Below are 12,827 nucleotides of genomic sequence, written 5' to 3' on the forward strand. Positions count from 1 at the left end.
ACAAAATAACAATGTACTGATTTCACTGTAGATTGATAAAATTGCTTTTCTTTAATGAGAAGAGCTAAGATTCATTTTTTTTATTTTTTAACCAATTGTTTAATGTCAGGCTCGAAAGAAGAGAGGTGAAGATACATGTAAGGTTCACCATCCTGTCTACTGCGTCATTTTGTTTTGCAGATGCACATGCTGAGAATCCTGTTTCAAGCAAGATGTTGTTGGAAACAGTAGAAGAACAGTCACAGCCTGTGTGACAAATTGTGAACATTCACCACAAATCCTGTACCAGAAATCATCAAGTGATATTGTTTTTAACAATGATCCCATGCTTGAATCTGATGCTATTTCTACAAATTATTGATAAGTTTGACATATTTTCTGATTTCTGTGAATTTGACACAAAATGGTTCTGAACCCATGCCTTCATTTTCAGTTTTGTATTCTGATCTTCAAGAAAACATGTCTCAAAAGTTGTGTACAGATCACAGAGACACTGGACCAATTATTCAAATATTTCATTTAGTATTTCTGCTGTCTCACCCATCAACCTTTCAGTGTTAAAAAGTTTTCTAGTTCTCTCTTGCCAACACAAACGATCCAAAAAATTAATTTTGTTAAGGTTGTTAATTTGTTATTAGTATTGAAAACTGCTGTTTATTCCTATTAAAGATAGATTTACCTCATTAATTTTTCCAAATGTTGTGGTTGTTGTGGTCTTCAGTCCTGAGACTGGTTTGATGCAGCTCTCCATGCTACTCTATGCTGGGCAAGCTGCTTCATCTCCCAGTACCTACTGCAGCCTACATCCTTCCAAATCTGCTTAGTGTATTCATCTCTTGGTCTCCCTCTACGATTTTTACCCTCCACACTACCCTCCTATACTAAATTGGTGATCCCTTGATGCCTCAGAACATGTCCTACCAACCGATCCCTTCTTCTAGTCAAGTTGTGCCACAAACTTCTCTTCTCCCAATTCTATTCAATACCTCCTCATTAGTTATGTGACCTACCCATCTAATCTTCAGCATTCATCTGTAGCACCACATTTCGAAAGCTTCTATTCTCTTCTTGTCCAAACTATTTATCGTCCATGTTTCACTTCCATACATGGCTACACTCCATACAAATACTTTCAGAAACTACTTCCTGACACTCAAATCTATACTTGATGTTAACAAATTCCTCTTATTCAAAAACGCTTTCCTTGCCATTGCCAGTCTACATTTTATATCCTCTCTACTTCGACCATCATCAGTTATTTTGCTCCCCAAATAGCAAAACTCCTTTACTACTTTAAGTGTCTCATTTCCTAATCTAATTCCCACAGCACCACCCGACTTAATTCGACTACATTCCATTATCCTCGTTTTGCTTTTCTTGATGTTCATCTTATATCCTCCTTTCAAGACACTGTCCATTCCATTCGACTGCTCTTCCAAGTCCTTTGCTGTCTCTCACAGAATTACAATCCCATCGGCGAACCTCAAAGTTTTTATTTCTTCTCCATGGATTTTAATACCTACTCCAAATTTTTCTTTTGTTCCCTTTACTGCTTGCTCAATATACAGATTGAATAACATTGGAGAGAGGCTACAACCCTGTCTCACTCCCTTCCCAACCACCGCTTCCTTTCATGTCCCTCGGCTCTTGTAACTGACATCTGGTTTCTGTACAAATTGTAAATAGCATTTCGCTCCCTGTATTTTACCCCTGCCACCTTCAGAATTTGAAAGAGATTATTCCAGTCAACATTGTCAAAAGCTTTCTCTAAGTCTACAAATGCTAGAAACGTAGGTTTGCCTTTTCTTAATGTAGCTTCTAAGATAAGCCTTAGGGCCAGTATTGCCTCACGTGTTCCAACATTTCTACGGAATCCTAACTGATCTTCCCCGAGGTCGGCTTCTACCAGTTTTTCCATTCGTCTCTAAAGAATTTGCGTTAGTATTTTGCAGCCGTGACTTATTAAACTGATAGTTCGGTATTTTTCACATCTATCAACACCTGCTTTCTTTGGGATTGGAATTATTATATTCTTCTTGAAGTCTGAGGGTATTTCGCCTGTCTCATACATTTTACTCACCAGATGGTAGAGTTTTGTCAGGACTGGCTCTCCCAAGGCTGTCAGTAGTTCCAATGGAATGTTGTCTACTCCCGTCGCCTTGTTTCGACTTAAGTCTATCAGTGCTCTGTCAAACTCTTCACGCAGTATCGTATCTCCCATTTCATCTTCATCTACATCTTCTTCCATTCCCATAATATTGCCCTCAAGTATATGGCCCTTGTATAGACCCTCTATATACTCCTCCTACCTTTCTGCTTTCCCTTCTTTGCTTAGAACTGGGTTTCCATCTGAGCTCTTGATATTCATACGAGTGGTTCTCTTTTCTCCAAAGGTCTATTTAATTTTCCTGTAGGCAGTATCTATCTTACTCCTAGTGATATACACCTCTACATCCTTACATTTGTCCTCTAGCCATCCTTGTTTAGCCAGTTTGCACTTCCTGTCAATCTCATTTTTGAGACGTTTGTATTCCTTTTTGCCTGCCTCATTTACTGCATTTTTATTTTTTCTCCTTTCATCATTTAAATTCAATATTTCTTCTGTTACCCAAGGATTTCTACTAGACCTCGTCTTTTTATCTACTTGATCCTCTGCTGCCTTCACTGCTTCATCCCTCAAAGCTACCCATTCTTCTTCTACTGTATTTCTTTCCCCCATTCCTGTCAATTGTTCCCTTATGCTCTCCCTGAAACTCTGTACAACCTGTGGTTTAGACAGTTTATCCAGTCCCCATCTCCTTACATTGCCACCTTTCTGCGGTTTCTTCATTTTTTATCTACAGTTATTTTTCCAAATATATATATGTGAAAAAGCTAGTCTAAGCAACCAAGCCACATTGTTCACATAGTCTTCTACATTAAAAGAAATTCAATCATAAAAAATTTTAATTCAACTCTTGGTTTAAACTGTCTTGTTAAAGTGTTACCTCAAGACAAACATCTAAGCTGTGTAGAGCAGACATGCTTTATGCCTGCTCCCATAATCTTCACACAATAACAAAAATAATCAGCACTGAGGAGGGCAAGAATTAACGTAACTGATTTTTTTTACAGCTTCATTAAGAACACATTTAGATTTGGCAGAATCATCTTTATTGCTCAAGTGCTTATCTATGGCTGGAACTACAGTTTGGTATTTTATTTTTTATTAGTGACACTATTCCTACTGTTTTACCAGTCATTGTCTTGGCCCCACCTGTACCAATACCAATGCAATCATTTCAGTTGAGATGATTTATTTCAAAAAATGGTTTATCATGTTAATTTCTTTTCAGTGGTGGTAGTTGGCTGTGATGGACACATGTGCAAACAAGTAAGTCATTTGTACTCACCTTTAGGTAAAGCACGTGACAGACTTAGGTTATTTGGAATCTAGCTAAAGTGCATGTCATTTATGACAGTGGTCGAGTTTAGGTTCGTTCTGCGCATCTGACATCACAAAACACAGTCAGCCAATGAACAGAGAACGACGTTGCCAGAGCTCGACTGCAGTGCTGAGCACGGACGAGTGTCTTCCGTTTTAGAAACGTTCAGTCATAAATAAAGTAACTGAACAAAAGCAATGTCTTGATAGCAGACTTTCTTTTATAGAAAGTTTGGAAAAAGCATTCTTTATACCAACTGCTTCATATTCTATTAATTAATTAAACCAAACAAGCAATAAGCCTCCTAATTCAGGCGATAGCAAGGAAAGGTGTTTGTATCATTCTCACTAACTGCTTTTCGCAATAAAGAACAGCGGTAATTGTTATTTCCTATTGTATTTCGACAAAACGTGAGTAATTCATAGTCATACCAACAGTGTTTGTCGGTATTTTGCGCGATATTTTAAAGTCCTCCAGGAGATGCATTGAATGAAGAGCTGCGTTAGTGTAATGGTTAAAGTATATGGCTCCTAAACGAAAGGTGCCGAGTTCAAACCTTGTTCGGTGCTTAATATTTTCTTTATTTAAAAACAATATTGTAAGTGTCTTACTTCATGAATTTTATTCGTTTGAAAGTAATTTTTTGAAATTTCTAGTGGCAACTAAACTCGACCATATGCAAACTCTTCAAAACTTCATGCAACGGTTTACTACATCTAATGCTGCACAATAACTGCGTTGAACATCAAAACAAAATTAAGTCATTTATGGGGGAAGGTATCAGTAAAGAAGATGTGTAAAAATCAAATTTTTTGGGCCAAATAGTTTTTATGAAATCGAATGATAAAGTGTGTCAAAGCAGTCGAAACACCATGTGTCTGCACAGGCGAGCAATGCAATGATAACAAAATCATGCACATCGCGGAATGCGGCGAGCACGTCTCTGTAGCAGCAAAAGGGTGCGGCTGTGGTGGCTTTACTTCATAAACTGCGTACTTCCCCCTAAATGTAAGTTTGCGAACTATACTATGGTGCTGCTTCTCTTAGCGCGTACAACTGGCAACGCAGCAATCTCCCGCGCCTGGGTGGGCATGCGCGAACCGCCAAGATAAAAGGATTGAACTATAGTCTACTAGGAAATTGTGAACCAAACTTTTGGGCAACCCATATTAGAATGTTGCTCAAGTGTGGAGAACCGATACCAAATAGGACTGACAGGAGATATTTAACATATACTAAACAGAATAGCTCTCAATGGTGGCAGGTTTTTCTGATCCAGACTAGCAATTTTTGTGAATAGAGGCCTGCAATCCTGATAAAGTTTTCTTAGAAAATCTCAGTCACCATAATTAAGTAAGGAATCTAAGAATATGCTATTGCCACCTGTCTATCATACCCCCTGGGACTACAAAGACCGAGATCAGACAAATTACCATGTAGTGGTATTGTGTTTTAAGAGGTTTAATCTCACCTCAGCTACAAATAGGCCAGACCTTATCAACAATGTCAGTATAGGAACCGGTATTAGCAATTGTGATGTCGTAGCAACTATGATCAGACAAGAAGGCTTGGAGAGTGTTTCTGCTAGACAGAGCAGATAATCAGTTATTAGCATCTCGCTTAGAAAGTGGATCAGCAGTCAATCAGTTCCAGTATGATGGATGACAGGAATTGTGAGCAAATCTGAAGCAGATTGTAAATCGTGGTCTGGCGAGTTGTGTGTCTAGGAAGTGGACACAGGAAGAAAAAGACCCACTACGGTTTAATAATGAAATTCAAAGGATGCTGAGGAAGCACAGGTTGTTGTCCTCTCTGGTCAAAAGGGAATGCACAAATAATGACAAGCAAAGTTTAGTAGAGATTCGTGCATCTATCTAAAGATCTACGCATGAAGCATAGTCACACCTTACGAAAAGATTTGGCAGAGAACCTGAGAAAATTCGGTGTTACGTAAAATTGCTATATGGGTCTAAGGATTCCATTCAGTCAATTGTTGACCAATCTCGTGTGGCAGTTGAAGACAGCAAAACAAATGTCAAAGTATTAGATTTAAATGAGTGCCAAAAGTATTAAATTTTACGTTCAAGAAATTGTTCACATGGGAGAATCATACAAACATACCATCATTTGACCATTGGACAGACTCTCATACGGACGATATAGTAATAAGTGTCCCTAGCATAGAGAAACAACTGAAAGAGTTGAAAGCAAATAAATCGGCAGGTCCGGATGGAATCCCAGTTTGATATTACGAAGAGTACTCCACGGCTTTGGCCTCTTACCTAGCCTGCTGTTATCCTGAATCTCTTGCCTAGCACAAAATCCTGAGTGATTGGAAAAAAGCACAGGTGACTCCAGTATATAAGAAGGGTAAAACCACAGATTCCCAAAGTTTTAGATCAATATTCCTAATTTCTGTTTTCTGCCAAATCCTTGAACCTATTCTCAATTTGAAGAAAATAAACTTTCTTGAGACTGAAAAGCTTATATCCATGAATCAATATGGTTTTAGAAACCTTTGCTCATGCGAAACTCAGCTTGCTCTTTTCTCACATGATATACTGAGAACAATGGATGATGGGCAGCAGGCAGATTCCATATTTTTAGATTTCCAGAAAGCATTTGACATGGTGCCTTATTGCAGGCTGTTAATAAAGGTACACACATATGGAATAAGTTCACAAATACACAAGTGGCTCGAAGACTTCTTAAATAATGGAACCCAGTATGCTGTCATCGACAGTGAGTGTTTATCATAGACAAGGGTCTCATCAAGAGTGCCCCGGGGAAGTGTGATAGGGCTGTTGCTGTTTACTATATACAGAAATGATTTGGCGGACTTGCTGGGCAGCAGTCTGCAGTTGTTTTGCTGATGAGGCCATGGTGTACAGTACAGTATCAAAGTTGAGTGACTTTAGGAAGATACCAGATGACAGGCAAAAATTTCCAGTTGGCCTGATGAATCACAGCTAGCCCAAAATATGGAAAAATGTAAATGTGGATGAGGAGGAGGATCGAACCTGTAGTGTTCAGATACAGTATTAATAGTATCCTGCTTGACACAGTCAAGCTGTTTGAATATCTGGGCATAAAGTTGCAAAGCAATATAAGATGGAACAAGCATGTGAGAATTATGGTAGGGTAGGCGAATGGTTGACTTCAGTTCATTGGAAGAATTTTAGGGAAGAGTGGTTCACCTGTAAGGGAGACCACTGGTGTGACCTATTCATGAGTACTGCTCAAGTGTTTGGGGTCTGTACCAGGTCGCATTGAAGGCAGACAACAAAGCAATTCAAAAGCGGGCTGCTAGATTTGTTACCAGTAAGTTTGAACAACACGTGAATGTTATGGAGATGCTTCATGAACTCAAATGAGAATCCCTGGAGGGAAGGCGACATTCTTTTCAAGATACACTTTTGATAAAATTTAGAAAACCAGTATTCGAAGCTGACTGCCGAACAATTCTACTGCTGCCAACATACATTGCACGTAAAGACCACAAACATAAGATACGAGAAATTAGGGGTTGGGTTGATTTGGAGGAAGAAACCAAACTGCAAGGTCATCAGTCTCATCTGATTAGGAACGGATGGGGAAGGAAGTCGGCCATGCCCTTTCAAAGGAACCGTCCTGGCATTTGCCTGAAGCGATTTAGGGAAATCATGGAAAACCTAAATCAGGATGGCCGGAGGTGGGATTGAATCGTCATCATCCTGAATGTGAGTCCAGTGAGCTAACCACTGTGGCACCTCGCTCGGTGAGAAATTAGGGCTCACATGGAGGCATACGGACACACACTTTCCCTCACTCTATTTGCAAGTGGAACAGGAAAGGGAATGACTAGTAATGGTAGAGGGTATCCCCAACCATATACCACACAGTGGCTCGTGGAGTATCGATGTAGATGATGTGTACAAAGCCATTCGAGCAGTCCTCCTTTAAACACCCCATTTGCTAATGGCATGGAAAGGAACACTAATACATGGTACTATGGAAGATTCCTTCTATCATGAACTTCACAGTGGTTTGCAGAGTATGGGTGTAGATATAAAATGTGTGAAATCTTACTCTAAGTTGCTTTCCTGTGAAGAGAGAGATCTAACGGTGATTCACAGAAGATCACTAAATAGCACTATGAGAAATGCTCACGCAATACAGAGCACAAGAGAGACAATTTTTTCTTGTTTTCAGAAAAAACATTTTTGCCAAACAATTTTAACAAGTGGCAGATGCTTACTGGCTTCACAGCCACATCATTTATCTGCAAATATGCTTCTCAGATCTCTAACTGTAATGCACCCTACAGTCAATCTGGAGACAAAGTGGATACAAATTAGTAAAAATTTTTCAGATCCTTGTACCTGAAGTGGAATTAATGTCTGTTTGCTAGAGAGAGACCCATGAATATAAGACAGTGCCAAATATTCTCAGCTTTCTGGGAAAACACTCAGTAACTAGTCGTAGACACAGATTTCATTTCACTCAAGAGAAGCTTTGTTTGGATTTCTGTTCTAAGCTGACATAGCTTTGAACTTTTTAACCACCCTCAACCGAAGTGTCAAACATTATTTACTTACAAGTTCTTTGCTGCACCAAATCCACCAGGGAAGACTACAGCTGATGCAGAATCTACAGTAAGTTCTGACAATGGCTTAACAGGGCCACGGGCAATTCTGGCCGATTCACTCAGAACACTCCTGTTCTCTCCATCAACTGGAGACCCCTGAAGAAGATAAAATGTTCACAAAAAATAATAGTAGCCTACTTCATATTTGGAGGTTGTCACAAAATATAATCACAAATTCATATCAGCACTGTTCTGAAGAGAATTACACTAGCACAGAAAAAAAAACCTGAAGAAAAACGACTATTTGCAACTAAATTGACCACACAGATCACAAAAACAAATCCAAAAATTTCTAACTTTCAATATGTATGCGTGTGTGCGTGTGTGTGTGTGTGTGTGTGTGTGTGTGTGTGTGTGTGTGTGTGAGGTGGCAGAAGTAGGTGTATTGCTAAGGCATCTTCAAATCACTGGAAGATTACCACTTATGGTGAAATGAGACAGCTAAACAACAGAGAATTAAAAAAGGGAAAAATTAAGCTTAAAATTTGTCTGCCTAGGCACTGCAAACTCATTTTTGATCCATTATGCAGTCTGTATGAAGTAAGTGTTATGCAGTGTAAATTCTGACAAGTTTAATACACATATTTCCTAGGAATTCAAATTTGTTGCCATGATACTTGGTTTGCAACCAAGATGACACAAAATACTGTTGCTTCTTGCGTCCAGACAGTTTTGCCACTGTTTTTTATCCCTACAAACAGAAAGATTAGAATACATTTCAGTCAACTTTGAACATACAACAAAATCAATGAACCACTTGTAGAGCCTAGTGGTTTTATTCCTGGTCTTTACATAAAATAAGACAAAGCCACTGAGGCTGATTAATAATTATTTTTGAGAGAGCGTAATCTGTTGAAGAATATAACTTTATTTTTCCATGTTGTTGAACACAGGAGCAATACCAAAGCCAATATTTATAAAAAGAGATGGCATAGCACTAGAACAAAACCAAAGAATAAACACATCGTAAATAACATTCTTCACAGAACAAACACCAAAGTCCACTGTGTGATTTCGTTGTGTCACATGGTGGTTCCTACACAGTCCCCCCTTTGTAGAGTGGAGCTCCGGGCACAAGGATACTTTTATTTTATAATTCTGCCTGCCCTAGAGTGCTTCTCTGAGAACGGTGGGTCTTTCGGTGTGGTTTCCTGCTTCTGGCTTGGCGTGATGCCCTCTGTGGGCAACACCTCTTCCTCATATTGTGTAGGTGGCGGTTCTTCACTGGTGTCTTGATTTTGTTCTTCAGCTGGTGGCCACATGTGCGCCGGTTTAACTATCTCAATGGAAACTGTTTGTTGTTTCCCATCATGATTTGTCTGCAGCGTATGTTCATCTCTCCCATGTAATTTATACGGCCCAGTATATGGTGGCTGAAGAGGTGTTTGTACAGCGTCTGTCCTCAGCCACACATAAGGGTAATCACTAAGCTGCTTGTGAACAAATAGCGTGTCGGTCCCATGTCGAGAACCAGGTGTTGGTCTGCTGTGCCACGTGGTTGCGGACTGGTTGTAAGATGTAAGGCATGTCACCGACTGTCGATTCCGTCAGTTCAACGAAAAATTCTGCCGGTAGCCTGAGGTTCTCTCCGTAAACCAGTTCGGCCATGGATGCACCTAGGTCTGATTTGCAGGCAGTTCGGAGACCTAGCAGCACCACTGGCAACGATGAAGTCCAGCTGTCCTTATGGCATAACAATGCTGTCTTTAATGTCCTGTGCCACCGCTCAACCACGCCATTGCTCACTGGGTGATAAGTGGTGGTGTGGCGATGGTGAAATCACAGAGCTTGGCTAATTGTTGGAATAAAGTGGATTCAAACTGTTATCCTTGATTAGTTGTCACGAATAGTGAACATCCAAAATGGGAGATCCAAGAAGCCAAAAATACTTGAGCTACCGTCTCTGCTGAAATGTCCAATAGTGGAGAAGCTTCTGCCCATCTTGTATACCGATCCACCGATGTCAACAAATACTCGTAGCCTTCCGAAAGTGGTAGATGGCCCACAATGTCCAAATGAACGTGGGAGAACCTCTTTGTTACTGGGGGAAAATCTCCAACTGCTTTACGTACATGCTGTCCAATCTTGTTCCTTTGGCACAGCATGCATGTTGTTACCCAACCATGGCAATCCTTCCTTATACCTGGCCAGACAAAACATTCCATGAGTCGTTTGATAGCTGCTCTGCTACCCAGATGACTGAGTCCATGTATGCTGTCGAAAACCTCTTTTCGCAGTTGCCTTGGGACGAAAGGCCTGGGTTTGTTTGTAGCTATGTCGCACCATATCTTCACATTCGCATCCACCGGCTGGATTAATTTTAACTGAAGTCTGGTTGTTACGTCCTGTAAGTACTATTGGAGTTCTGCGTCATTAGCTTATGCTGCAGCTAATTTATCATAGTCTATGGTTTGTGAAATAACTGAGACCCACGACAGTAAATCAGCGACTATGTTTTCGACTCCCTTGATATGCTTGATATCTGTAGTAAATTGATTGATGTGTTCTAAGTGGCGAAATTGACGTGGAGAACAGTTATCCTGCGACTTACTGAATGCAATTTATGGTCAGTGTATACAGTAAATGCTCTTGCCTCTACATACGGTCTAAAGTACTGGATAGCTTCATATATCGGTAACTGTTCTCTGTCGTATGTGCTCCATTTCCTTTGTGGTTCTGTAATTTTTCGTGAAGAAAAGCCCAAAGGCTGCCATTTGTCGTTTACTTTCTGGTGCAGTGCGGCTCCCAACGTGTCTTGGCTGGCATTGACTACTACTGACAGAGGTGCTTTTGGTACCGGATGAGGAATGAGTGTGGCTTTTCGTTAAGTCTGCCTTTGTGTGTTGAAATGCTCTCTCCATGTCCACGTTCCATTGGTCATTTTCCATTTGCATTTTTACCTACAAGAGTGTCTGTCAAGGGCACTTGTACCGGTGCAGCTCACAGCAAATGCTGTCTATAGAAATTTACCACGCCTAAAAATTTTCTGAGTTGATAGTAAGTCTCAGGGTGGATCATGGTCTCTATTACTGCTACCTTGTCCTCTCACGGGCGTATGCCCTCCATCGAAACTTCATACCCTAGGAAAGTCATTTGCCATTTTCGCAGTTCACATTTTGCTTTGTTAACTATTACTCTGTACTGGTTTATGCGGGTAAACACTGTGGACAGTTGCTTCTTGTGTGCTTCTGCCGTAGATGAGATTAATATGTCATCAAGATACGTGAAGCATCCTATCAACCCGCGCAACACTTCATCAATAAATCGCTGCCATGTTTGAGCTGCGTTCTTTAACCCAAAAGGGCATTTGTTTGTTGACGCCCGTATGCTGAGTCTTCGGTACTGCTGCTATCACTTCTGATGCTTCTTCCCCATTAAAGATTGCCATGCAAGCCATCTGTGGATTGCCTAGGGCCGCATGGACTTTGTCTGCTACCTCCAAGAGGTTCTGCATGTTGTCTTTCCCACGAATTACTAGTGCGGCTTTTACTGTGCTTAATAATTGATCTAGCTAAATGTGTTTTGAGCGTCACATCTGACAATTCTACTGCACTGACGATATCACGCAAATGCTTCAAAAATTCTGATGGTGTGCTGTCCCCTCCATCTTCTTGTTTAAGCACCTGGCATATGCGTTGATTTAACAGTTTATGCATTCTGGTGAGTAAAACATTTTTCAATGTTGTGTACGGTCATTGTGCTGGAGGTCGGAGTACTACATCTTCTGCTGCAGTTGCTGCTCTAGCATCCAGCACATTCACCGTTATCGCTAACTTCGTCTGCTCATCATGGATCTTGCTTTGGACAAACGTGAGCTCAATCATTGCAGACCATAGCAGCAGTTTGTCCGGTAGGAACTTCGGTGTTCAAATTTTTACGTGCTGCATATTTGCCATCGGGCTGTTGGTTTGTATGGCCGCACATGTGTTTGACATTGCAGTAATAGGCGTCTTCAGTGCTTCAAGTGGTTCATGTATCTGTTCTTGAAGGTTCACGAGCTGCATCTCTTCATTCCTCCATGAACTTTCTGAAGTTGCTGAATTCTCTTGTTTGTACATCGTAATTTTCTTTATGTTCAGTGTTTTGGGTCACCAGTAAAGCCACTGAGGCTAATTAATAATTATTTTCGAGAGAGTACTGCATTCAAGAATATAACTATTTTTGCATGTCATTGAACACAGGAACAATACCAAAGCCAATATATACAAAAAGAGATGACATAGTGCTAGAACAAAACCAGAGAATAAACACATCGTAAATAACATTCTTCACAGAATAAACGCCAAAGTCCACTGTGTGATTTCGTTTTCACCAGGAGGTTCCTACAAGACCTTATGAAAAGTTTTGGAAAGGTTGTGAATATGATTAGGAATGTAATTTTGTATCTATGTACAAACCTTGTACATCTAAATGTATGAAAAATAAACAAGTAAAGGAGGGGGGACAGTTAGTGATTTTCAGATAAGCAAGCTGTTCAAGGATAAAAATCTCTATGACCCTGTTGTAAGTGGTTAAGTTAGCTTGTATGTCTTTTTTTCCAGTTTTCACCAGTTTCCTTCGATTCATGATAGCAAGAAACTTAAGACATAATGGAAATTATTATTCTGTAATTTGAGAGACTGAGATGTACCTTGTACTCTAAGTTGCACTTCTTAGACAGTAAAAATGTTGGTTGTCAGTCTCTCATTATGCGAGAAATACACCTAAAAATGTGAAATGAGAAAATGGGAATTGTCACTTCCAGGGTCTGTGACCACCTTGTTGTGGTTAAAAAT

General features: G+C 40.1%; 1 protein-coding gene across 2 annotated transcripts in view; it reads right to left on the reverse strand.

The window, feature by feature from the left end:
* Positions 1-12,827, reverse strand: part of LOC126259668 (ES1 protein homolog, mitochondrial-like) — a 78,714-nt gene that overhangs the window by 36,610 nt on the left and 29,277 nt on the right. For both annotated transcript variants that reach the window (XM_049956610.1, XM_049956611.1), the window contains exon 4: positions 8,003-8,148. In XM_049956610.1, the coding sequence (XP_049812567.1) occupies positions 8,003-8,148 (146 nt within the window). The remainder of the gene's footprint in view (positions 1-8,002; positions 8,149-12,827) is intronic.

Source organism: Schistocerca nitens, chromosome 5 (assembly GCF_023898315.1).
Source record: "Schistocerca nitens isolate TAMUIC-IGC-003100 chromosome 5, iqSchNite1.1, whole genome shotgun sequence".
Taxonomy (NCBI): Eukaryota; Metazoa; Arthropoda; class Insecta; order Orthoptera; family Acrididae; genus Schistocerca; species Schistocerca nitens.